The sequence below is a fragment of the Globicephala melas genome, chromosome 15 (assembly GCF_963455315.2).
Source record: "Globicephala melas chromosome 15, mGloMel1.2, whole genome shotgun sequence".
NCBI classification, from domain to species: Eukaryota; Metazoa; Chordata; class Mammalia; order Artiodactyla; family Delphinidae; genus Globicephala; species Globicephala melas.
The window spans coordinates 64484508-64511352 of NC_083328.1; the positions used below are offsets into that span (position 1 = coordinate 64484508).

General features: G+C 42.2%; 1 protein-coding gene across 2 annotated transcripts in view; it reads left to right on the forward strand.

Annotated features, from left to right (window-relative positions):
- Window positions 1-26845, forward strand: part of RPN2 (ribophorin II) — a 53111-nt gene that overhangs the window by 22642 nt on the left and 3624 nt on the right. For both annotated transcript variants that reach the window (XM_030830651.3, XM_030830652.3), the window contains exons 7-16: window positions 401-577; window positions 2099-2217; window positions 3634-3739; window positions 14438-14529; window positions 16535-16649; window positions 18964-19158; window positions 20415-20501; window positions 22015-22110; window positions 23907-23982; window positions 25543-25672. In XM_030830651.3, the coding sequence (XP_030686511.1) occupies window positions 401-577; window positions 2099-2217; window positions 3634-3739; window positions 14438-14529; window positions 16535-16649; window positions 18964-19158; window positions 20415-20501; window positions 22015-22110; window positions 23907-23982; window positions 25543-25672 (1193 nt within the window). The remainder of the gene's footprint in view (window positions 1-400; window positions 578-2098; window positions 2218-3633; window positions 3740-14437; window positions 14530-16534; window positions 16650-18963; window positions 19159-20414; window positions 20502-22014; window positions 22111-23906; window positions 23983-25542; window positions 25673-26845) is intronic.

Sequence of the window (26845 nt, forward strand, 5' to 3'; positions counted from 1 at the left end):
TTTGTCAAGATTTGAGTTAATGCTTGTAAAGCACCTGTCACAGTGCCTGGCACATATAGGTATGGAACAAATGGGTACTGCTATAGGTGTTTTATAATATAGTTTCATATCTCAGTAGTTATCTAGAAGTACCTTGCATTTGTATAGTAAGCATCCATAAATGGTTGACAGATAAATGCATTAATTTCAGTTTGTACTAGAAGATGGAAAAAAACAACCAAATTCAAGTTTTACGCTTAAATGCAGAATATGTGCTTCCCCCACCCCTACCAATTTGGGTTACTGGCTAAAAGACCTTCCAAGTGAACGCCTAGAAAAAGATAAGGAATGACTTGAGCCAGGTGGGGAGGGAGGGGTGGCTGGCCACCTGTCTGACTGCTGCATTTCCCTTTTCTTTCAGGATCAGGTCATCCAGCTAATGAATGCCATCTTCAGCAAGAAGAACTTTGAGTCACTCTCAGAAGCCTTCAGTGTGGCCTCTGCTGCCGCTGCACTCTCCCAGAATCGCTTCCATGTACCTGTTGTGGTTGTGCCTGAGGGCTCTCCTTCCTACACTCAGGAACAGGCTGTCCTACGGGTATGACTTCCATGCCCCACATGCGCTGCTCTGCTCTGATTGCTGTTTCCAGTGTAAGCCTTCCAGAAATCCAAAGACTGGTACACAGCTGATTGTAACCCCCGTGAGGACAGACCCCTTAAATGAAGAGCAAATGGGGATGGCCACTGGGTGAACTAGTCACAGAATCCTTCAAGCAAAAGTGTGGAGTCCTTACCTCTGGACGGCCAGGGAATTACCGTCAGAGTATTTTAAATAGTATAGCTTTCACTAAACTAAACTAAGTGCTAGAAAATTGCATTTCTGGATTTGTAAGTACAGATGTATAGAGAAGTCTTACTTCTAAAATGTATTTTCCAGTACCCAGACTTTGTAAATATATTATTTTAAGACAGCGTTTTAAATTCCCAGGTAATTCTGGTACTTATAGTTGTTAAAATCAATATCAGGTCTCTTCTTCTTGGAGCCGACAGTGTATCTCTCTGCCTCTTCAGAACATAGCCATGCCTCTCCCTCAGCAATAAGCACGGACTGTTTTGGCGTGTTAACTCTGAATAGAGCAAAATGCACACGTTTAGAGTTTTCCATTCGTCATAAGGAGGCATTTGTTGCTATTGTTTGGAAACCAGGAATAAGCTAAAATCTTTATAAAAAGTTAGCATTTTATTTATGTCTAAACACACGGGTTCCACATAGGACAGTTCCATAAGTTCTTCTGCTTCAGAGGACCCTACAGATACTCTCCTGAAGAAGTGCCCCGTATTCCAAAGTTGCCTCTTCTCTCCCTACCTACAAGTCACATCCCCTCAGCAAAGACTGGGGTGAGAACTAACCTGATTAGCATAGTTCACCATGAGTTAGGGGGAGCTAAGAGAGCAAAGTAGAAAAAAATACTGGCTTTTGAAGCTAGGTAGGCTGGGGTTTGAGTCCTTAGCCATGTGGCCTTTGGCAGTCTTGTAACCTCTTTGTGGCCTCAGTTTCTTCATCTGTAAAATAAAGATAGATTCTGCTATGTCTCAGACGATCGGTGGGAGGATATATATAAGAGCCTAGCCTGGTATCTGGCAAATATTCGACTTTAAACAAATGAGTGTTATTACTGTGTTATCCATATTACTTCAGTTTTCCCATTGCCCATACCTTCCTATTTTTCTTGCTAATAATTTTGTTTTTTAAAGATACTGTAGTAGTGAAGTAGAGTGGGTAGATCAGGGGATCATTAACTGTGTGATCTGGAGCCAGTCCTTACGTTTCCCTGGGCTCTGGTTTCCTCATCTGAAAAATGAGATCATTGGGTAAGATCATCTTTAAGATCTTCCCCACCTCTAACATTCTGTAATCTGTCCCATTCCCAAACTAATTGTGTTTTCCTGTATTTGATTTCCCATAGATAGTAGACCAAAGGCCAGTGATGGTTTTCTAAAACAAGATGGTTCTTTCCTGGCAGAGCTTGCTCCCTGTGGATGAAGCACCCACCCTAGAAGCAAAATCTGTACTCCCTCAGCTTTTGTTGCTACAGACAATTTTAAAATTTATTTCCAGTTGCAGGTCACCAATGTTCTGTCCCAGCCTCTGACTCAGGCCACTGTTAAACTAGAACACGCTAAATCCGTTGCCTCCAGAGCCACAGTCCTCCAGAAGACATCGTTCACCCCTGTGGGGTAAGAACTGAGCACATCTCTGTAGGGTGCCAATATACTTGTTTTGGAAAGTTAGCCTGCAGCCAGTATAACCCAGATTTATGTGGTTATTACCAAGATCATAAAACCAAATTTACCTAAATTTAGGATTATGCTTTATTTATAATAATATGTCATGAACATTTCCCCCATAGGATTAATATTCTTCTATAGTCTTATCTTCAGTGGCTGTGTTATTGTTATGTAAATTTTTTAAAAAATTAAGGGTCAATTTTTTTTTTATTTTTTTTTTTTATTTTTTTGCGATACGTGGGCCTGTCACTGCTGCGGCCTCTCCCGTTGCGGAGCACAGTCTCCGGACGCGCAGGCTTAGGAGCCATGGCCCACGGGCCCAGCCGCTCCGCGGCACATGGGATCCTCCCAGACCGGGGCACGAACCCGCGTCCCCTGCATCGGCAGGCGGACCCCCAACCACTGCGCCACCAGGGAAGCCCAGGGTCAGTTTTTATATGAAACTTCGTTAAGTATTAAATTAGTAAGTTAATGAGATTGGGAACTGAGTTTTAGAGAGAAAATGCATTTCTTACACAGTTGTAAAGATACATAGGCAATATGTGAAATTAAAAAGCAAAATCATTTTTTTTAACACCTTTATTGGGGTATAATTGGTTTACAATGGTGTGTTAGTTTCTGCTTTATAACAAAGTGAATCAGTTATACATATACATTTGTTCCCATATCTCTTCCCTCTTGCGTCTCCCTCCCTCCCACCCTCCCTATCCCACCCCTCCAGGCAGTCACAAAGCACTGAGCTGATATCCCTGTGCTATGCGGCTGAAAAGCAAAATCATTTTTACGAATGATCAGTAGAATGGTAAATGACATTGAGGGTTTTGCCATGTAGTTAGAGTTAAGAATTCTCTACCTTTTTTTCCCCTTTAAAATAAAAATTAATATTTTAAAATTAAATTAAAAATAAGATGTATCCTTTTTAGGAAATTCACAAAGCACAGGAAAGTAGAAATAATGCAGAAAGTTACCTACAATTATACTACCCTACACCAACCTCTTTGAACATTTCTACTTTTTTTTGTTTTTTTTAACGTAATTGGTATCCTACTGTAGACTTAGCTGTTTTGCATTTAGTTGTGGAAGACTTACCCGAAGGAGGTGGGATTTTTAGGAGCTGAGAGGGGGGAAAATGAAAAGAAGACTTTCGAGACTTGAAAAAGGAGGTCATTTTAGATCGTTTTGAAGTTTGCCCCTCATTATAATCTGTAACTGAGCAGGAGGTGGCCCAGGCGGGTGGGAAGTTGAAAAGTGAAGAAGTGGTGCAGCCCTGGACCATCTCAAGGAATGCCTCACTTTGTAGGCCGTTTGTTATATTTGTGACTTTCCTATGTGAGTTCTTGCTAACCCCACTGTCATTCTTAACAGGGATGTTTTTGAGCTAAACTTTGTGAATGTCAAATTTTCCAGTGGCTATTATGACTTCTCTGTCAAAGTTGAAGGTGACAACCGTTATATTGCAAATACTGTAGAGGTAAGTGCTTTTCTTGTTGTCCCCATCTCCATGATAATATACACAAGGAAATGACCAAACAGGCACATAGCATTAACCATCTGGTATATTGACTTCACTTATGACCAAGTTAACGTGAATATGTTGAGAGGGATAGGTTTGAACTGTGCTGTTTGACAGACTTAGCCAAGAACTTGATCATAGCAAGTTTTCTTTTATTTGTAAATTGTTCATTTTCCATTATAATTTAGCATTACTATCTTACATAAAATTTAGGAAGTAGAAAAAATTAAAATCACCCATAATTCCACTGAGGTATAAATATTCTTGAGATGTTTTCTGTGGTTGGCCTTGATAGATTTATTTATTTATTTTTAATTAAAAATTTTTTTTTTTGTTTTATTCCCCATGATAGATTTAGAAAAGTGCTTGATGCTAATTAGGGGATCAAAAGCATCAAGTGACCTGTAGCACCATAGTGAGTCTGTCTGGGTAAAGTACAAAAGAAAATTGGTAATCCTTCATAATGAACTATGTTTCAGATGTTTAGCTGACTCTAGTTTTGTTGAAGATCCACGTGGTTTTTTAAAATTTATTTATTTATTTTTGGCTGTGTTGGGTCTTCGCTGCTGCGCGTGGGCTTTTTCTAGTTGCGGTGAGCGAGGGCTACTCTTCGTTGCAGTGTGCGGGCTTCTCATTGCAGTGGCTTCTCTCGTTGCAGAGCACGGGCTCTAGGCGCGTGGCCTTCAGTAGTTGCAGCACGTGGGCTCAGTAGTTTTGACTCACGGGATCTAGAGCACAGGCTCAGTAGTTGTGGCGCACGGGCTTAGTTGCTCCACGGCATGTGGGATCTTCCCGGACCAGGGCTCGAACCCGTGTCCCCTGCATTGGCAGGCAGATTCTCAACCACTGCGCCACCAGGGAAGCCCCAATCCACGTGGCTTTAAGGATGGAAAGCTATGCCTCACTTATCTGATGCTTTGTGGGAATGTGGTATTTCACATTAGTGGTTTTCCTAGCTAATTGAGGTTTGCCCCTTCAGGCACTGTAGCTTTCATTTTAACCTTTTTGGGTAGAAGTTTATTTAAGATGAATTACGTATTTTCCTACTTTTTAAACTATGGGATATGGTTTAACCTCTTCTTATTCTGGCTTAGGATCATAAGTATGAACCCTTCATTGAAAGCCTGTGACATGAACAGTACAGTTCTATGTGCTTTTGCTTATTTTATTCTTACAACAATCCTAGCAGATGCGTGGAGTCCTCTTCATTTCACAGACGAGACCCAGAGGGGTAGAGTAACTTGTCCAAAACCTCCAGCTTGTCTGTGCTTGGGTGGATCCCCTGCACAATACTGGTTTAGTCACTGTGCCCTAGTGAATATTGAGCTAGCTTAGAGGCTGCAGAGCTGTGTGCAGCTCCAGCTCCTGGCCTATTTATAATACTACTTTGTCCTTACTGCTGTCATATCTTAATGTTTCTGCCACTGTGTCTTTGTTGCACCTGCTTGACCACATTGTCATGCATTCTGTTGGGTCAGGGGAACTTGAAGTAGTACAGTGCCTTTCCCGAATAGTTAAATATATGCTGTTTGTGACAGCTATTTTCTTCACTATTCAAATGTCATTTTCCACTCACTTTTCTTTTTTAATGAAACGTTTTCATTTTGAAACAATTTCGATCTTAAGTTGTAAAAATAATATGAAGAATTCCTGTATACCCTTTACCCAGCTTCCCCAAATGTTAACATCTTATGTAACTGTAATATTATTGTCAATACAAGGAAATTAATAATGATACAATACTATTAATCTATATAGTCTTCATTCAAATTCCACTAGGTATCTTACTGATGTCCCTTTTCTGGTCCCAGATTCAACCTGGGATCACATATTCCTTTAGTTGTCATGCCCTTTTACTCTCCTCCAATTTAGGATAGTTTGTCTTTTGTGACCTTGACACTTTTGAAGAGTACTGGCCAGTTACTTTGTAGAATGTCCCTCACTTTGGGTTTGTCTGATGTTTCCTCATGATTAAATTCAGGTCATGCATTTTTGGCGAGAATACACCAAAAGTGATGCTCCTTCTCAGTGTATCCTATGAGGCAGTATATGCTGTTGATATGTCTCATTGCTGGTGATGGTAACCTTGATCACTTGGTTAAGGTGGTGTCTGCTAGGTTTCTCCATTGTAAAGTTGCTGTTTTTCTGCTTTATAATTAAGTGTCTGGTGGAGTGATATTTTGAGACTCTGCAAATATCCTGATGATCTTGCCTGTAAGAGTTATTAATGTGGTGTTTGCCAAGAGGTGATTTTCTCTTTCATTCTTTCTACATTATTAATTGGAATTCTACTGTAAGAAAAAGCTGTCCCCCTTCCCCTGCATTTAGTTATTCAGTTACGTATAATACTTTGGATTCATGGATACTTATTTTACTCTGTAGGTTATAATCCATTACTGTCATCTTTTATTTTTTTTGCTCATATTATCCCAAATTTGGCCTTTGGAGAGCTCCTCAGGTTGGCCCCTATGTCACTTTCTTTTACTGAAAGGACAAGGCAGCTAGAAAATTTGACCTTTTCAAAAGTGGGGCATTACTTAACATAGTTAGATTAAACATTTATATTAAAAGTTTGGCAGAAAGGATATTTTCTGGAACTCTAGTCTCTCTGCCTTTTCTCTACCTCATGTCTGACCTTTTTGGGCAGGAGACATCTGATCCTACTCCATTCACTAACACAAGATTTGGATAGAAATGATTGTAGTGTGTACCTTGAACCTTGAAAATCCAGATTCTTTCAATTTTAGTTTCCTGCATTAAGGGGCCTTATTTGCAACTGAGCACATTGAAAGGCAAACTTTTTTTTTTTTTTTTTTGGCCTGAAACCTCCTTCCTTCTACCTATACAATCTTGATAACAACATATCCAATATAAGTGCCATACCCATACATCACAGCCATTCTTAACCCTTCCTTTCTTTCCACTTCTGGTCAGTCGCCATGTCGATTCCACCTTTAAGTGGAATGATTCCTTTAAGTTGCATGATTCCTTTGTTCTTCAGCCCAAGTTTTCCTACTTGGGTAGATCCCAAGTAGGTAGATATGTAGTTTCCAGCCAGTTTCACTGTCTTCAGTCTCTGCCCCTTCCATTTAATAAGCACCGTAAACACCACTAGAATTATAAAATCACAGTGTTCCCCTAGTTAAACATTTCTTTGGTTCTCTATTGCCTGTGAATAAGGTCTAGACTCCTCATTGTGGCTTTAGAAGGTCCTCCACAGAGCACATGCGCATCCTTCATTGTGGCTGCATCCCCATCCCCTCAGCTCTAGCTGCTCTTGACCACATACTCATCCTCATATACATTTTATGTGCCCAGTACACGTAAAGCCTTTGGACTTCTCTTGTTTCTTCCATGGGGAATGTTCTTCCCCTCCCTTGCTGAACTACTCATTCTGTAAGGTCTAGTTCAAATATTGCTCCTTCATCTGTGCTCCCATAGGATTTTATTTATTTTATTTTTTATTTTGGACTATTTAAAAGATACAGAAAAGAACAAAGAATAATATAATGATTGTCATATACCTACTGGCCACTCATCTCCCTCAAGCCCTAACATTTTGCTATGTTTTTCTCCTTTGTTTTATTTTGGTAAGAAATAAAGCCCTGTAGATTGAATTTAAGCTCTCTGTGTATTCCTCACTTTTTCTTCCTCTTGCCCCAGATTTGAGGTGTATGTTCCAATGCCAGTTTTTATATTTCTGCTACATATGTATTTTTAAGCAATTTATTGCATTGATTTCCATCTTACCAAAATTTATATGCTTCATTATACTATATGTATCCTCTCGCAATTTGCTTGTTTTCACTCAATATTAAAGACAACTAGCCATATTTACGCACGTAGAACTAGAGCTGTATGGATAAATATGAAAAATTTTCATAAAATTGTCTTCCTTTTATGAATGCATCAGATTTATTAATTCATTTTCTGTTGGACATTTAGACTTTCACTGTTACAGACAATGCTGCTGTGAATATCCTAGTACGTTTGCTTATGCACATTTTGTTTATCTAGAATGAAGTTGTGGGATCGTAGGGTATGTTCATCTTCCAGCTTTATTAGGTTTTGCCAAATTGCTCTTTTCTTCATATTTGTACCAGTATTTGCTATTATGAGTTTGGATAATCTGATGGATAGGAAATGGTTATCTTGTTGTTTCAATGTTTTTCTTTGGTTTCTAGTGAGATAGAGCATCTTTTCTTGTGTCTATGGACCATTTAGGTTTCTTCTTCTGTGAATTGTCGTGTATCTTTTGTCTTTTTCTTTTGGTTTGTTAGTCTTTTAATTATTGATTTTTAGGAGCTACATATATTCTGGAGCTATATATATTAGTAAATCCCTAGTTATAAGCATCAGACATTGTCCCTCAGTGTTGCTTTATGGCATCTTTCGATGCACTGAAGTTCATTTCAATGAAGCCTAATTTAAAAGTCTTTTTTTCCCTAGATTTTACTTTTTGTGTCTTTAAAAAATTCTACGCTGCTCCAAGATAAAAAAGATAGTCTCTAATATTGTCTTCTAACAGTTTTAAAGTTTTTTCCCCCGTATATTTAGGGCTTGTCTACTTGGTTTATTTTTGTTGCTGTAGTATTTTACACCCTGTCCATAATTGTTCTTGCTGCATTGTATTACTATTGTTTGCTTATAAGTGTTGCTCTTTCACTGGGCTGGGTGCTCCCTATGGGCAGAGACCAAATCTTATTTTTTCAGTGCTTAGCTTCCATCTCAGACCACTTAAAAGAAGAAAAGGATGGAGTGGTCTAAACATTAAAGATGTTTCCCCACATTCCAAGGCCCTTAGAACTATGGTAATTCATCTTCTAGGGGTGAGCCTTTTACCCTACACAAAGTAGCTTCCTTTTTTCTTTCAAATAACAGCTTTACTGAGGATATATGTAATTCACATACCATAAAATTACCCAGTAAAAGTATATAACTCAACATATTTAGTATATTTAGATGAGAGTTGTACAACCACTACCACCATCTAATTCCAGAGCATTTTTACCACCGCCAAAAAGCAACCCTGTGTCTATTTGTAGGCACTCCTTATGCTATAGGAATATATCCTCCTCCCAGTCCTGGCAACTACTAACCTACTTTTTGTCTCTATGGTTTGCCTATTTGGGACATTTCATGTAACTGGAATAATAAAATATGTAGCCTTTTGTGTTTTTAACTTAGCATAATATTTTTAAGGTTCATTCATGCTGTAGCATGTATCAGTACTTTATTCCTTTTTATGGCTAAATAATTTAGTATTCCATTGTGTGGATATACCTCATTTTGTTTATTCATTCATCACTTGATGGACATTTGGGATATTTCCATGTTTTGGGTATTATAAATAATGCTGTTATTTACATTCATGTACAGGTTTTTGTTTGAACACCTGTTTTCAGTTCTTTCAGGTTTATGCCTAGGCGTGGAATTGCTGAGTCATATGATAACTCTATGTTTAACTTTTTGAGGAACTGGCAAACTCTTTCTCAAAGAAGCTGCACCATTTTACATCCCCACCAGCAACGTGTGAGGGTTCCAATTTCTCTATATCCTTACCAACTCTTGTTATTTATTATCTGTCTGTTTCATTTTGGCCATCCTAGATGGGTGTGAAATGGAATCTCATTGTGATTTGATTTGCATTTCTCTGATGGCTAATGATATTGAGCATCTTTTTATGTGCTATTTGGTCATTTATATGTCTTTTTTGGAGAAATATCTATTTAGGTCTTTTCCCCATTAAAAATATTTTATTTTGTCTCTTTATTTCTTCCTTCCTAATCTATATACTTCTTTTTTCCTTTTCTTATTACATTGTTTGTCTTTTTATGTTCTTGAGTTATAAGAGTTCTGTATATATTCTTTTTTTTTTGTATATATTCTTAATACAAGTTCTTTATCAGATATATGATTCACAGATATTTTCTGACAGTCTGTAGCTTGTCTTTTCCCTTTCTTGATGTTGTCTTCTGAAGCACAAAAGGTTTTAATTTTGATGAAGTCCAATATCTTTATTTTTCTTTCATTAATTGTGATTTAAGTGCCGTATCTAATAAACCGTTGCCTAATCTGAGAGCATGAAGATTTACTCTTAAGTTTTCTTATAAGAATTTTGTAATTTTAGCTCTTACATTTAGGTTTCTGATCAATTTTAAGTTAATTTTTGTATGTGGTGTGAGGTAGGGGTTCATCTTCCTCCTTTTACATGTGGATGTGCAGTTATCCCAGCACCATTTGTCAAAAAGACTGTTCTTTCCCTGTTGACTTGTTTTGGCACCCCAGGTACTGTCTGACAGCTCCCCATTTGCTCTATTTCCTGAAGAGAATAGGGCAGAGTCCCCACATTCCAGCCCTTTCCTCCCCGATCCCTTTCCCTTTCCGGGGCTCCCCCAATAAACTATTTTCGTGCCAGCTACAAAAAAAAAAAAAAAAAAAATCAGTGTGACCATAAATGGTTGCAGTTATATTCCATTAATCTATATTTTTATCCTTATACCAGTACTATGTTGTCTTGATTATTGTTACAGCTTGGCTTTTTGTTACACCAAATCTGGTGTTTGCACAAGCGTTTCTATGGTCGTTGGAAAAATTAAATAAGTACAAAGTAACAGAAATGGCTAATAGCTGTTACTCATGCAATGATAGTAAGCTCCCATAGAGGCCATTGCTGTCCTTTTCCTTCCCAGTGATGGAGTAAGCGTTAAAGATCTCTCTTCATTATGTTAAGCTTTATGTGTGTGTGCCTGCCTGTGTGCATGTGCATGCTCTGACCTCTGTCACATATGCAACTTTACTTTGTAATTTCAGTAATAGTCATGCTTAGAGCCTCAGAGCGGGTCAGCAGGTCCTGTTTACTCTCCTGGGAGATGCTTGACATTGGTCAGAGTGCATTAATGGTGGTTTGGTGTGGAGGGCCTGTAATAGCACTCATTGACATTGGACTTGCTGTCAGGGGAAGCATGGGTTTTAGAAGCTGTCATTAGCATTAATTGCCCCTAATGCACCATCATTTTTGACAGTAATGAGCTAAACAGGGAGGTTATTACTCTCAGCAGAAAGACTGCATTTCCTGGCGTTAAAACATTTTTTGAGGTGTATGTGGTGTGCAGTACAGGCAAAAGAAGGACTAGTTGATGCACTGTAAAGCAGGTTTAGCTGCATTTAAAGTGGCTAAACAAGTCCCTTTCTTATTATAAAAACTAATCCTGCAGTGTTAGTTTGAAGGAAGAAGCAGCTAACCAACAGGGATCCTACTCTGAACTCTTTACAACAGGGTTTTGAAAAAACCTCAATTTGCTTTAAGAGAGTAGCATAAAAATGCTTTTCTTTTCAGTGTTTCCAGAGACCCATTTGTAATAAGATTTTAGGAGTGGAAGGACTTGTTTTAAATGGTTCCTTATTTAAGAACAGCCCTACGGTGTTTCTGTGCAACACAGAAAGCTGTAACTTAGGAGGCCTTTTAAAATTAGGGCTGAGAGCAAACCCAAAATGACTTGAGTTCACTGCAGTTTGCCCTTTCATTATTCCATGTGTCTGTACTGTGAATGCTTACAATGTCTTCAGAACAAACACAGTTGAATCTTGATTAGCAGGCTTTAGTGACCGTGTTATTATTGTAAGTTTATAGTCAGGATTCTAAGTAAAAACCCACAAGTTGATGGCTTCCTTATCACTATAATTAGGATACACTGAGGAGCCTTACACAAGTCTTTAAACATGTTTGTGTTTATTCATCTGTTGAAAGGGAGAGTGATTGTCTTTTAAATCATATTTATTGGGTGGTACTTTTTTTTTTTGGCCGTACTGCATGGCATGTGGGATCTTAGTTCCCTCACCGGGGATCGAACCTGTGTCCCCAGCATTGGAAGCCTAGAGTCTCAACCGCTGGACCACAAGGGAAGTCCCTGAGTGGTACTTTTTAATACAGAATCATTTATAAAGAAGAAAGTATTTGTCACACAATGCCAGTGCTCAGATAATCCCTATTTTATTTTTATTTATTTATTTATTATTATTTTTTGGCTGTGTTGGGTCTTCACTGCTGTGCGCGGGCTTTCTCTAGTTGCGGCAAGCAGGGGCTACTCTTTGTTGCAGTGTGTGGACTTCTCATTGCAGTGGCTTCTCTTGTGGAGCATGGGCTCTAGGCGCTCAGGCTTCAGTAGTTTTGACTCACGGGCTCTAGAGTACAGGCTCAGTAGTTGTGGCACACTGGCTTAGTTGCTCCGTGGCATGTGGGATCTTCCCGGACCAGGGCTTGAACCTGTGTCCCCTGCATTGGCAGGCAGATTCTTAACCACTGTGCCACCTGGGAAGTCCCAATCCCTATTTAAAAAAAAATAGGAGTAAAATATGCATGTAGTTAAAAAAATTCAAACTGCAAAAAGGTATATAATGAAACATTAGAGCCTTCTCTCATCCCTTCAGTCCAGTCCCTCTCCTTTGAGCAGGGGTCCCCAGCCGCCAGTACCACTCCGCGGCCTGTTAGGAGCCAGGCCGCACAGCAGGAGGTGAGCGGCTGACCAGCAAGCAAACCAGGCTTCATCTGCCGCTCCCCATAGTTCGCATTACTGCCTGAGCCACGCCATCCACCCGCCCACTCCCCCACCCCCACCCCCACCCCCACCCCCACCCCCATCCGTGGAAAAATTGTCTTCCATGAAACTGGTCCCTGGTGCCAAATGGTTGGGGACCCGCTGCCTTAGAGGAATCCATTAGTAACAGTTAACTGTATATACTTTGAAAAAGAAGGATGCCCATATCATTGAATGTATGCATATCCTTTCTTATTTACACAAAAGTAATCCTTCTATGAAGAGTTGTGTTCTTTGCTTTTGTTACAAAGTAGAGGTTTCCAGCTTTCCCCTTGGGGTCTATTCAACTTGATGGCCTCCCCCCACCCCTCACCCCCCCACTCCCCTGCCATAATTCACCCAGTTGCCTGGACTCAGTGACAGGCGATGTTAAATATAATTCTGCCAATAGGCAGCTGTGTATTCAAAAGTAGGAGGTAATAATATGCTTATAGCCTTTGGTAGTCTTTTACATTTAGGGTTTTTGTTTTTTTTTTTAAAGCAAAACAGAACACCCCTATTCAACCTGATAATTGAGGTTGTTGTCACAAAATAGTTATTATGGAGGCTGTTAAAAGGAATTACTTGATCGCTATCTTTATCTCTTTTAAATTTTTCTTCTTTGCCCTTGATTTGAGGTTCTCACACCTTGATAGTGCACTTCAGAAAAATGCTGAAGCTCTCCTTCAATTATTTGCCCAGCCTTCTATCTCTATTCCTTGATCCTAACTTAGACTGTAAACCAGTGTATGTGGCAAGGATCTCTTTAAGCATTACATTCAAGCTTATCAAATATTTGGAAGTCTCACAGATATGTTTACACATTAAAAGTGCCTTGGGATTGCATAATTTGCACATTCAAACTTAAGATTTTAAATAAAAAATTTAAATAAAAAATTTCCCTTGAGGTAGACTTTTAGCATGTTTTCTGTCTCTTTTGGAATTTCATGTTTATTTTAATCTAATTTTTAAAATTTTCTTGTTTACTAGCATTGGCTGGCCCCTCTTTGTGAAAATGTTTATAGGGAACGTATAGAATTAAAGCAACCTAAGAGTTAAGATGGACTGGTTTGTGCTTGTAACAAACTCCAAATCTCAGGGGCTTAAAACAAGTTTCTTTTTTGCCCATGCAAGGTATCTTTAATGTGTCAGCTGGAGACTCTGCTTCACGTTGCCCTTACTCCAGGACCCAGGCTGAAGTAGCAAGCTCCTTTGTAGGTCGTCTATGTCCATGTCAGAGGAGAAGAGAATCACAAACCGACTCTTAAGCTTCCACTTGGAAGTGACACGCTTCTGGGCAGAGCCAGTCACATGGCCATACCTGACTCCAGGAGGGCAGGGAAGTACATTTCTGCCACATGCTCAGAAGGAGAAGCAGAAGTACTTGGTGGATGGCAGAGATGACTGCCATAGCTTCTTAAATCTTCCTGGGCAGACCTGTAGTCTGCTTGGCACAAACTTAAGTGTTGGCTGGGAAGTTGGACAGGAAGGTGCCTAAGAACGTGGACTCTAAGTCAGGATGCCTGAGCCTGAACCCTGGCTCTGCCTTACTAGCTATCTGAACTTGAGTGAATGGCTTCATTGCTCTAATCTTTAATTTCCTCATCTGAAATAGCACTACATTAGAGTTGTGGTGAGGATTAAATGAGATAATCTTTAGAAGGCCAGTGTCTTTCACATAGTAAACACTCAATAAACATTAGCTGTCATTAGAATTGAGTACTTGTTGATTTAAATTATTTGAAGGTTACTACTTAAGGAGTTTCTCCCTTATTTATTTTAAAGTACACATGAAGATACCTACTTTTTTTCTTTTTGTTTCTTTTTTAATATATACCATTCATTCAATGCCAAAGAAAGGAAGAAGGGATAAGAATCAAGGAGTTACTTTTAGGCCTCAAGATGGAAGAGGTAGAAATACTACTGGGATGGGTCAGTTTTACTAAAATCATTGAAGACTCCTGTCCTAGGATTATTTGCATGCCTTTACTCACAAGTAAGAGAAAAATTTGGATATGTATATTAATTCCTGGTATACTCACCAGCTGACTTGGCGATTTTCTTCTGTGTTTCACCCTAGCTCAGAGTCAAGATTTCCACTGAAGTTGGCATCACAAATGTCGATCTCTCCACTGTGGATAAGGATCAGAGCATTGCACCCAAAACCACGCGGTAGGTGGGATGCCTCCTGGGTACAGGGAGATTCCAGGCTTGAGCTGGGAGGAGCATGCCTAGGCACTGAGCCCCTTCACATGTCATTTCTGTGTCAGCAGTGACCCAGCTTGTACTCCAGATGAAAGAGGCTGTCATTCCTCTGGCACTGCATCAGGGTGCTGCTTGGCATCCAGACAAATTTGGGGGTTGTCTATATCAGTGATCAGTCCCTGAGCAACTGTTTATTAACAGTCCACAGCGAGGTAAGGAGCTTACCTCAGAATGTAAGTCTGCGTCAGTCAGCTGTGTTACCAAGCACATTATTTAGTTCAGATGTCGATTCTTTTTAAAACAAGACTTTCTTTGGGGTTTTTTTTTTTTTTTTTGGCCGCATTGCATGGCTTGTGGGATCTTAGGTCCCCAACCAGGGATCTAACCCTTACCTTTGATAATGAAAGTGCAGAGTCTTAACCACTGGATCACCGGGGAATTCCCTAAAACAAGACTTTCTTAATGGAGGAAGCAGTGTATTAACTTATTTTCTGATGTCATCTCTTTATCTTCACAGTCTTGAACTTGCTTTTAGGGGCCTCATGTCAACTCTCTTTGGCCCACAGTGAGCCTGAAATCAGTTGTACGTCTCACAGGTCCTTAGAAGTGAGATGGCAGATACCCAGCGCTAGGGCTGTGAGTCCCTTTCTCAAGTCCATGGAGGGCATCACTGATCAGTCACAGCATTTGTTCCTGCTGAACTCAGAATCTTTTTTTTTTTTTTTTTTTTGGCCGCGCCATGTGGCATGTGGGATCTTAGTTCCCCGACCAGGGATCGAACCCGTGCCCCTTGCATTGGGAGCACAGAGTCTTAACCCCTGGACTTCCAGGGAAGTATTTCAGAATGTTTTTTAACACAGACTTCTAGGTAACCATTAGTAATTGATCAGAGTTGGGCCAGAACATTGTATGAAGCCATTTCTCAGCTCTCTCCCAGATCCTCATTGGGTGCGGGGGCGAGGGGGCATCTAGACATCTGGGTGTAGTTCAGACCCCAAATTTACTCAACTGGGGTGGCTATAGATGCCAGAGAAAGTAGGGGAACCTTCGAGGCTGTTTTGAAGATGGGATATTAGCCAGAGACTAGAAGCTAAGCATTCATTCATTCCTTTTAAGTCACGTGGAAGGGCTAGGCTTTCTGCCTCTGGCTTGGATATTTTTATAGTGACATTGGAAATGAGAGCACTGTTGAGAATCCACTGAAATAATGTCTGTAAGAGTGCTTTGCAAAGTTTAATACTCTACATAGATAAAGAGTTGGCATTACTCATAAGTAAATATAAAGCCTAAACATGAAATGTGGCCCTTGTGAGCTCTGTAATCACTTGGCTTGTTTTGTATCCCCTGGCCATTTTAATCTAAAGTCCCAGGAGATAGCTGTGAAAAGAAGAGTTTTCTCATCAAGCCTGCCTTTTGAGAGAATGACTTTTTAAAGCTCAATTTCAGGCAGAAAAATAAATTGAAACGGTGTCCAGGAAAAAAAATGCAGCATTAAAAAAAAGAAAAAACTGTACATACCCTTCTGTCCTTTGCGTCTCCTACCTCCTAGTCTCCCGACCCTGCTCACATATGCTGCTAACGTCGATCCTGTGATTTTTTTTTTCTCCTTGTGGTTTTGCCAGAGCCCTCCAGTCCGCCTGTGAGCTTGCATGGGGACATGTGAGCCCCATTGGTGCCTGACTTGGTTGAGTTGATATCCTTAGGTCCTTGAAGTGAAGGCCTGGAGCATCTGCGCATAGCATTTTCCCCAGACCCTGATGAAAGTTTATTCTGTGCTTTTCTCAGTCCTGGCTTTATCAATCCAATTTGCCCTCAGGCCACAGACAATTCTCCACTCTGTCCACAACAGAAAAGTGTTACAAGTGGGAGAGGGAGGATTAGGCAGTGAAGTGAAGTTTGTATTCTTCTCTCTTGTCTCAGAGATCTGCAGATCCTCCTCTCTGAAAACTTACCTTATAAATGTCTCTTTCAGGGTGACCTACCCAGCCAAAGCCAAGGGCACATTCATCGCAGACAGCCACCAGAACTTTGCTTTATTCTTCCAGCTGGTAGATGTGAACACTGGTGCTGAACTCACCCCTCACCAGGTCAGGAAAGAGCGCAGACGGTTCTCTTGGCCTGAAACATTGATGTACACGATAGTTGTTGCCGTGGTATATAACACTGAATCGAGAAAATTCCGAATTCCTGCTTTCAGATCTTCACTCTGAACCCTGACAATCCATCGGGTTCTCCCACATGACACTCTGCCCCTCTTATACTGGTTGTAACCCTGAACCTGGAATGCACTCTTCTTTTAAAGAGATTAGCTGGCATAGAAAAGATATATTTAAGGAAGATTAGCACTTAATTGAGGCTTTTTTCTTTCTGACTAAAAAACATATATTAAAATAATTTTGAAAAAAGGAAAACCTAGGAAGTGAGCCCAAAGTATGCTTTTGTTCTGGCCAAAGCAGATTTTGTAGGAATCTGAAAACTAGCACTTTTTAACTCGTGCCTCCCTCGTGTTATGAAACCAATAGGCTTCATTTCTGTTTTCCATATATAACATAATGATAATTATTATTTAAAAGATTTTCAAACTGTATCTTTTCCCCAGAGAGTCTGATATGGCCCTTGTCCTCTCAGACACCTCCTTTCCTGCCTCTGTCATCCCACTTGATTGAGAATAACTGCTCTGAGCCCTGCCCCATCCACGGTTGTATTGTAAAGGGAAGTTCAGAGAAGTACTTTGAATGTGGAAAGATAGGAAAGAACGTGGGACCTAGTGGCCTTGGTTTAGGTGCTTTGTAGCAGTACTTCAGCAAGAGCTAGCGGACTTGTGTCCATGCTGAGGGGCAGCTTCAAAACAGACCATGGAGGGGAGTGGACTCAACTTGGAAACCTTTTTGCTTTCTGTTTCTTGTAGCTGCAGCTACTGTGCTTGTGCCCAGGCCCAGAGTGGCTGCCGCCAGCACCGCCGTCCCGGCCCTTCTCTGCTTCTCCTCCCTCTACACCCAAGCTCCAGAGAGCTCGGTCAGGCCACTTAGCCACGACTAACTTTTCAGCCCCTTAGCACTTCCCACCTCCTTCTCAGAATGACATCTGCCAGTGAAACAGCACAAGGGAAGACAGAATATGAAGAGAAGTAATTACAAGACAAAATTGGTGGGATTAGGGTTAGGGCAGGAAGAGTTAGTGAGGAAGTATAACTTTAACTGAATACTCCTCATCTCATCCAAGATTCTGTTTTGGAAACCCTGGCTTACAGACCTCCTAGGTAGAGATGACATTTTGTAGATGAGCCTGGCTGCTGCCTGTGCTTGGCTGTGACAGGAGGAATATCAGGCATCCAGGCTTCTAAATCCCATTCTTGGCCAAGACTGCTGGAGTCAGGAGGCTTCACAGCTCTGGGCCTCTTTCCCTAAATACTTTGATGGTGGTTCTTCGTTGCCCAGGTGTAAAGTAACAAATGAGATTTGTGTTTTTTCTGTGGATCCAGCACTAGCTCTGTGACCATGGCAACTCATTTAAACTCCGTGTCTCATGATCTGTGAAATGGAACCGATCTACCTGCTTTGTTGAATTCTTTATTTTGAAACACTTGAAAGAAAAGCCGAGTGGATATTAAGTTTTGCTGCAGTTCTAATTTGCAGAAACCTTAGTTTCTTAGGCCATTGGGGGGATAAGGTGATTAGACTCATACCATCATTGATAAATGTTTGTTGACTAGCTAGTATATAGTGGGTCCTACGCTAAATGCTTTGCCTACATTATTGTGACTCTTGACATAGATATACCACATGTAGAAGTTAATCTTTCTATCTTAAAGATGCAGAAATCAAGGCTCAAGGAGGTTAAGTTACCTGCTCAGCCAATTAGTAGTGTAACCAAATCTGTTTGTCTTCAAGCTAGGCTCTCTCTGACACTGGGCTGCTTTGCTCGATTAGAACTCTGCCTTGCTATCAATCCCCAAGCCTTCTCTCCTAAATCTTTAGCTGGAGGCACTAGGAAATTGAAAATGAGCTTCTTAAAGTTCCACCTCATTTCCCTTCTTTTCACCCTCTGGTGAAGAAGTTAATTGGGCAGCAAAGTGGCCAAAAGGCTGGCAGAAAGAAGAAATTACAGCAACAGCAAAGGGCTTAAATCATCCACAAACTGGGCATTCGGCCTACAAGTCGTTGAGAATTGGCTGGACCCCTAAGTTAAATTTCTTATACTAGCAAAAAGTGATCTCTGATCTCTGAGCTAGTAAGCAGGGTGGGACGGCCACTCCTCCTGCTTTCTCGGGCAGGCCTGGCAGATCCCAGACCTCCCACTGCGATGAAAGAACTGACAGCCTGCTGCCTTGTTGATTTGATGTTGGGCCCGGAGGGAGTTTTGAAATTATCAGATGAAGGGTTGCGTTATTGTTCTATCCAGACATTTGTCCGACTCCATAACCAGAAGACTGGCCAGGAGGTGGTATTTGTTGCGGAGCCGGACAGCAAGAACGTGTACAAGTTTGAACTGGATACCTCTGAGAGAAAGCTCGAATTTGACTCTGCGTCCGGCACCTACACTCTCTACTTGATCATCGGAGATGCTACTTTGAAGAACCCAATCCTGTGGAATGTGGTATGTGCCTCCATGTATCTTGACCCAGGCAAGAGTGGCTGTGCTGCAGTCAGACACAGACAGCTCCTCTCCAGGGCATGGGCTCCCTACCCTGGCCTCGCCCTGCCACCCAGGGCGCACGCATTGTGAGGTGAGGGGCTGTGTGCTGTCCCCATTAGTAGTCTTAGGGGCATGCACATGGCCTGGCACGTCTTAGGGGTTTAATAAATAGTGATTGAGGGAATGATTGATGCATAGATTTGCCCTCATGGGTTCTAGCAAATTTCTATAAAAGTTGTAGTAGAAGAAGGTTTTCATAATACAGCAAAGCACTATGGGGGGGGTACATAGATATCAGATAAAGGCTTTGAGATATGGCTTGGCCTCACAGTGTGGGCCAGGGAGGGGCCTAAGATTTGAAATCCAATTCCAATTCAGGATGGTGTGGGACAGTGAATTGTGGGATATGCAAAATGCTAATTAACTAATAACCAACAACTACAAGGTGTATTAATAGTTTACATAGTGTGTTTCACTTACATAACTCACTTTTGACTGGTGTGTTAAGAGAAAGCTTGAAAGACATGGCATTTGAACTAGGGAAGAATTGCAGGGGTTTATCAGAATAGTATCTGGGGGACTATAGATTGATTGCTGGGGGAACAGCCTCCAGAAAAGCTTGAGGTGCTTTCAGTGAGATATGAGTTGGGTCCATTTTGCTGGAGCACCTGAATCTGGTCCAGAGCAGTAGGCGGTGAGGTTGGAAAGGTAGCAGAGGCCAAACTGCAGGCCTTGAGTGGTTGGCTCCCTTTGCAAGACAAAGGGGCAGCTGCATTTTCTTATGTTGTATTCAAAGCTCCTTTTCTTCTCTTGGACTTTGGGCTGCTTTTTGTATGACAGCACATTTTCATTTCTTTTTTTTGGGGGGGGGGCGTCTGAGACTAAATTACACTTCCTAGGGACATGGAGCAGTTTCTGATTGCAACTGTAACAGCCTGAGTACCAGCTGGGATTTTTGTATTAGGCAGCTCTGTGGGGCTCACCAGACCAGTAGAAAATTGGAACTCTTGGTCTAAAAAGGATTTTCAACAAATACTTATTTTGTTCTTGAAATTTTTACTGCCTCAGTTTGTCGGCTAATGGATCAGAAGTGATTGGACTGCTTGGAGCTTTTTTCAGTTATGGTCCTGGACGTGAGTTAGGAGATACTGTCCTGCTGATGAGTTTCGCCTCCTTCTCTGCCCCTGTGCCTTTAATGGCTGCATTTATTTTTTTAGGCTGATGTGGTCATCAGGTTCCCTGAAGAAGATGCTCCGTCGACTGTCCTGTCCAAGAACCTTTTCACCCCCAAACAGGAAATTCAGGTAGATCCCAAAAGAGTTCTTCACTAAACATTGAAGAGAAATGTGAAGTGGACACAGTGAGAGAGGGCAGCAGACCCCTGGACACTGGCTCTGGTCCCTTCTTTAACCTGTTTATATGATGTTTTATAGTTTGGTCTTTGCCATCTTGTGGATCAGTCAGGGCAAATATCAGCCCCATCCTAGTGCTTAAAAAACAGGCTCAAGCTGCCCACTGACCAGCTCCCAGAAAACAGATAGTTGGAGACAAAATCAGAACCTGAATCTGTTTTTCCTAAACATGCAGGAGGTTTAGCCCTCAGATCACTGCTTGATACTACAGCACACATGGATTTGGCTTTGTTCCTCTCTGCTCCTGCATAGACCAGGGGCCCACAGGTGGACAACTCAACTGGAGAACAGGGCTTTTCTCCCCTAGGCTAGCCCTTCCTCTCTCCTGGAACTCACTTTCTTTGCATACAAATATTAGCAATCCCTGCCCAGCCCAGCCCATAGGACTGTTGTGAGGATCAAAATAGTTCACAGATAAGAAAAGAAAAGCTTTGAAAAGTTTCTGAAGCAGTTCACAAAATAAACAATAATTATTAAACAGTTTGAGCACTGGTTAAAGAAACTGAGGTAGAGCCACTTGGTGGACTGTTTGCAATCGTGAGAAATGATCATACTGCAGTAACAGGGAAATCCCCATTTGAATTAATGTTGAAGTGTTCCAAGCAGACCACTTACTCTTATTTCACTGTTAGAAAAAGGACAAGGGCCCAAAAGCTAGAGTAGTAGGATTTCTTTTTTAAAATCCTCCTAATGTTGCTATAGCATCGTTTAAGAATGTCAAATGCAGTTAAATAGTGGAAGGTATAAGCATGATGACAGAGGGTGCTGACTGATTTATAGGGTTGGAGTAGGCAGCAGTGACTGCCACAGGCAATGTTAGAAGTCCCTTCATGACAGTGGCAGCAAAGAGGAGCTGAGGTTAAAAAGTTGGGAACAGGAGTCTCAGGTGGAGGAGCTGCCTTGTTATGGAGCTGGGTTGGCTGGACACTGGCAAGCAAGAAAATTTTAAATTATTATACGCCAGTTAGCTAATTTAAGTTGGTTAGCAAAATATGATAGTGCTATCCTAGGAACCCAGAAGCATTATGAAATCCAGAGTCCTGCCTTGGGTGTGTCACCCCAGCCATCCAGATAGCCGGGCACCATCTTCGATACTAGGCAAATGCTGCTTGATAGGTTGCATTCTCCAACCTCTAAATGGCAATATGTCTTAGAGGGAAAAAGAAGGTTGGTCAGGAGTAGTGAACTGGTGTAGTGTCTTTGGAAGCAGGCCTCTGGAAGCAGAAGCCCCTGTTGAGAAGAGGCGAAAGGCTAAGTGGCCACTCACGGCCAGGAAGTTTCAGCCTCTGGGAGGCATTTCCTCTTCTTGACTGTCATTGGCGTTTGGTTCCTAGTACATATACATGGCTGCCCCCGCTGGGAAGAGCACGTTTTAAAATATTCCTGGCCTGTCTTCTTTTGGCAGCACCTGTTCCGCGAGCCGGAGAAGAGGCCCCCCACGGTGGTGTCCAATACATTCACCGCCCTGATCCTCTCGCCCTTGCTCCTGCTCTTTGCTCTGGTGAGTAGCTGTAATTAGCATGGGCAGCGTGTGTCTGGCGCCAGACTCAGCAGATGTAGCTGTTCCAAAGGAGGCTTTGTGCTCTGGCCTCAGCACAGCTCCAGAGGGGTCCAGCAGCTGTGACCCAAACCGATGGTCAAAAAATTTTAGAATAACTAAAATTCCCCATTATGGGGGAGCAGCCAGAAAAACTGATCCATTATCAAGGGGCATGAGAAAGTACCCAGTAGCCGTTAAAAATGGTAAAAGTGTATAGACGGGGATGCTCTGTAGGAACGTTCAGATGAGGTCAAGTGTGAAAAAAGCAAGACCGGATGCTAATAGCTATAGAGAAAGTGAGTACAGAGGCTGTGCATTTCAGCACTGTTTGGAGCATAAAACCATAAACAACCTAAAGTCCTCATAAAAGCAAGTGTTAAATAAATTATGTACATCCATACAATGGAATAATATGCAGCTCATTAAAAGAATGGATAGGGCTTCCCTGGTGGCGCAGTGGTTGAGAGTCCACCTGCCAATGCACGGGACACGGGTTCGTGCCCCGGTCCGGGAGGATCCCACATGCCGCGGAGTGGCTGGGCCCGTGAGCCATGGCCGCTGAGCCTGCGCATCCGGAGCCTGTGCTCCGCAACGGGAGAGACCACGACAGTGGGAGGCCCGCGTACCGCAAAAAAAAAAAAAAAGAATGGATAGATTTATGTACTTGTCAACTGATACGACGAGGTTGCCAAGATGTTCTATTGAGTGAAGAAGGCAAGGGATAGGATAGTATGTTTAGTACAGTGCTCTTTGTTTAAAAACCTTAAAAAGGCATCATCTATTAGTGTTGGTCGCCTCTAAGGAGGGGGCCTTTTAGGGAGTATAGAAGAAGGACATTTTTACCTCTTATACTTTAATGTACAGTTTGAATTTTTTTTTTTTTTTTTTTTTTGCGGTACGTGGGCCTCTCACTGTTGTGGCCTCTCCCATTGCGGAGCACAGGCTCCGGACGCACAGGCTCAGTGGCCATGGCTCACGGGCCCAGCCGCTCCGCGGCACGTGGGATCCTCCCGGACCGGGGCACGAACCCGCGTCCCCTGCATCGGCAGGCGGACTCTCAACCACTGCGCCACCAGGGAAGCCCTCCCTTGTCTCTTTTTAAAAAATTATAAACATAGATGTAAATCCTCAAAGTTCAGAGAATTTTGAGAACTGTATGGAAAACTCATTGGATCTTATTTTTGGAAAGTTGCTTGTGTTCATAATTCATTCATTGATTTTAATAAAAGCATTATTGGTCAATCTAAATCTGGAAGGCATGCCACAAGCTTTCAGAAACCAGACCTAGGATATGGGCACCTGTTCTTTTGAGTGATCAGAATTTCAAAAAGCATGGAACCCACAGCAAGAGCGTGTGCATCCTCCCGACTGCTGGTGGGTTTATCTCACCAATACTTAGAGAAATTAGCAGGGGTGCCAGTTACTTCATCACAAATACAGGTTCTGACCTTTCAGCCTCATGGTTTCACCTGTTTTAAAATAGAAAAGTTTGCTGTCATTAAAAATGATGTTCAGGTTTGAGTTACCCAAGCGCATTTGAGAGCAGGTGTTGGAATGCCTTTCTAAAGAAAAAAGAGAACAGTTTTTTCTGAGGACTTATAATAGGGTGGTCGTCACTTGGAAAAATTCCCTGTTCTTCAGGTACGCATGAACTTTTAAGCCCTTAGGGCTGTTTATTGGATTAGCATTGGCATGGCATGTGTTGCCTCCCTTTCAAGTTCTAATGTCTTTTTAATTTATTTCTCCCCATCGTTCAGTGGATCCGGATTGGTGCCAATGTCTCCAACTTCACTTTTGCTCCTAGCACGATTATCTTTCACCTGGGACATGCTGGTAAGCGCCCCAGGCTGCTAATTCCATTTAACCTCCTTTGACATTTTGCCTGCCCACGCAAAAGCCCTGTTAAGTAGACCCACAGCCTATTAACTATAATGACTTAATAGCAGAACATTTCCCTCTTCCTCGTGGCCTTTTACGACAGTTAATATGATGATAAACCTGTTTGGCCCATCAACTTAGAACAGCTGTCATTATATTGGGTTTCATTGTACTAGGCTGCCGTTGGCAGGCCGTTTTACCTTCATTTAATAGCTCTGTTCATTTCCAGAGATTACTCACTTATTGTATCTTTACATTGAGCCATCTTCCTGAGTGAACAGCATTAATGCAGTTTCCAACGGTTATCTTCCCCCAACGTATTGATCTTCACATTTGCTAGCGGCTGTGTCTGGACTGTAGTAGAAAACAGTCCCTTCCACAGTCAGACATGCTGTCCTGCATTGTTCTCTTGAAAACTTAGGACCTAACTGTTACAAGACAGTAAATTCACAAATCAGTTAGGCGTTTCAGAAACTTTCGATACTATTGAATTGGTGACCCTTGCATTTCACTGAGACATTAATATTCTTTTCTGATTTCTTTGACTCTTTCAGGAGTCACCCTCTTTGTGTCCATAGTGTGCTGATTCTGTAGGGGTCCACAGACGAATCCCTTGAAACTCTAGGCAAATTTGTATCTCTGTTTTCCTGGGGAAAGAGAGAGTCTGTAACTTTGATCAAAAGTCTGACAGTGGTCCATGACCTCAGAAAGGGCTAAGAACCCCTGCTGTAGTTCATCTGTCATCCTTTTGGGCAGAATTGACAGGAAGACCTTTCTCTCCAGCCCAGTTAACTGAATTTGAGTGATGGCCCTCCCAGGTCAGGCTGAGAACAAAACCTGAATATAAATTTGTTTAGAGCCATGACTTTTTTTGCCAGAGTGCTTTTTGTGTACATTCCCTCATTTGATTCTCATCACAACCCTGATGGGGGTGACCAGGGTAGGAATTATGCTCCTTGTTTGATGGGTGAGAGAATTTAGGCTCAGAGAAATTAAGTGGCTGTGAAGGGCAGAGCCTGGGCCAGAACCCAGGGTCCTCAGTGCCCAGACCTGAGCCCTATTGACTAAACCTTCCTCCTCTGTCCTCCTTGCTTCCTTCCTAGTCACAGTGGCAAATTAGCCCTAAAAATTTTTTTAATGAAAAGAAAAATGATTCATTTCTTTAATCCTATGGGCTTTCATCCAGAATTTAAAAAATCACTGAATCCCAAATATAACATGACATAACTTAAAAAACAAACAACAACAAAACCTGCGTTAAAGAACAAAGATGCGAGCTGGAATATGGAACCAAGTTGCTGAGATCTGGTTTTTACCTGTGGATTTCTTGGTAGCCAGGGCTGAGAAGCAAGTATATTGAGCTGTTTATTTTCTGGCATCAGATAAAGGGAATAAAACATGCTGTCTATAAATACAGACCTCTTAGGATCTGCAGTTACTGGCTTCTAACTGTCCTCTGCCCAGGGCAATGTCACTGTTTGACTTAATTGGCTATCATGACGCCTGTTCTCGTAGCTATGCTGGGGCTCATGTATGTCTACTGGACGCAACTCAACATGTTCCAGACCCTGAAGTACCTGGCCATCTTGGGCAGTGTGACGTTTCTGGCTGGCAATCGCATGCTGGCCCAGCAGGCAATCAAGAGGTAAGGTTGGGGGCGGGCCAGGGACCCAGAGTGGGATTAGAAATACTGTTGTCAGCTCTGTCCACCCAGCTCTTTGAACAGCGGTATGTGGCAAAATGATTCATGTCCTTAGGGGCCAGTGTGACACCTTAATCCAGCCTGATACAGAAGCCTTTTAAATCAGAAAAGAGCCTTGGTGATAAGTTTTAAATACGTTAAAACCACAACAGTTTATGCCCCGGCACATTGAAACAAGAGAAGAAAATAATTGCTTTATGAAGATTAAAATGGGTTAGGACAGGTGGCAGAAGGTTGTTGTTAGTGTGCTGGCTGTATAACAGTTTTCTCCTCTGCTGCCGCAGAAAACCCTTTTCTGCCCTCCTCCCGCACCCCCACGGAGGACTCTTCTGTAACCACCACAGCCTCCCGGAGCTCTTCCTCCTAAGTATGAGGTCCATGATCTTCCCCCCAGAAACCACGTCGGGCTTTACAGAGGCCCCCAGCAGGGAGCACTGCTCAGTGGCCCGCATCACGTCCCCAAGAACCAGACAAACTTAGGTTCACACAAATGGTCAGGTCCCCCCGCAATGGCAGCTTGCTGGCAGCTTGACTTTAGAACCTGGCTTAGAAGCAAATTTAAATGTCACGTAGGTATTTCTCATTGATTTAACTTTATTAGAACTTGGGTGATTTCAGCCACATAAAGGTCAATAAGAAAAGGTCAGAATTGCTTTTACCTTTGGAAGTTCACAATTTCAGACGTGCTCTACTTTCTCCTCTCCAGGACTTTTGGTGGAAGAATGTAACACAATAGTGTTAGCCCCCCCCCCCCCCCCCCCCGTGCGGCTGCCAGTTAAGTTGGTCAGATCAGAGAGAGACTTGCTCAGAGACTGTTATGGGCGGGAGAGTCCCACGTCTCCTCCCTGCCTGAGACTCCATAGAGCTCTCTGAGTGCCTCACCGTGGATACCGGCCCCAGCATGCTCCCTGCCCCGCCTGTGGCCGTCCAGATTCCGCTAGAGCTTCCCTTAGCACCAGCAGTGGCCACTGGCTCACTTCTCTGCCCCTCCAGCAGCCTGAACTTGGTGGCTCTGCACTGCATCTGAGAAAGAGCCAGGACTCAGCTGTTTTCTCTGAGCAGAGCCCTGTTCCCTCAGAGCAGCCCGTCCAGGCCCCAGGGAGCCAAAAGGCTGTC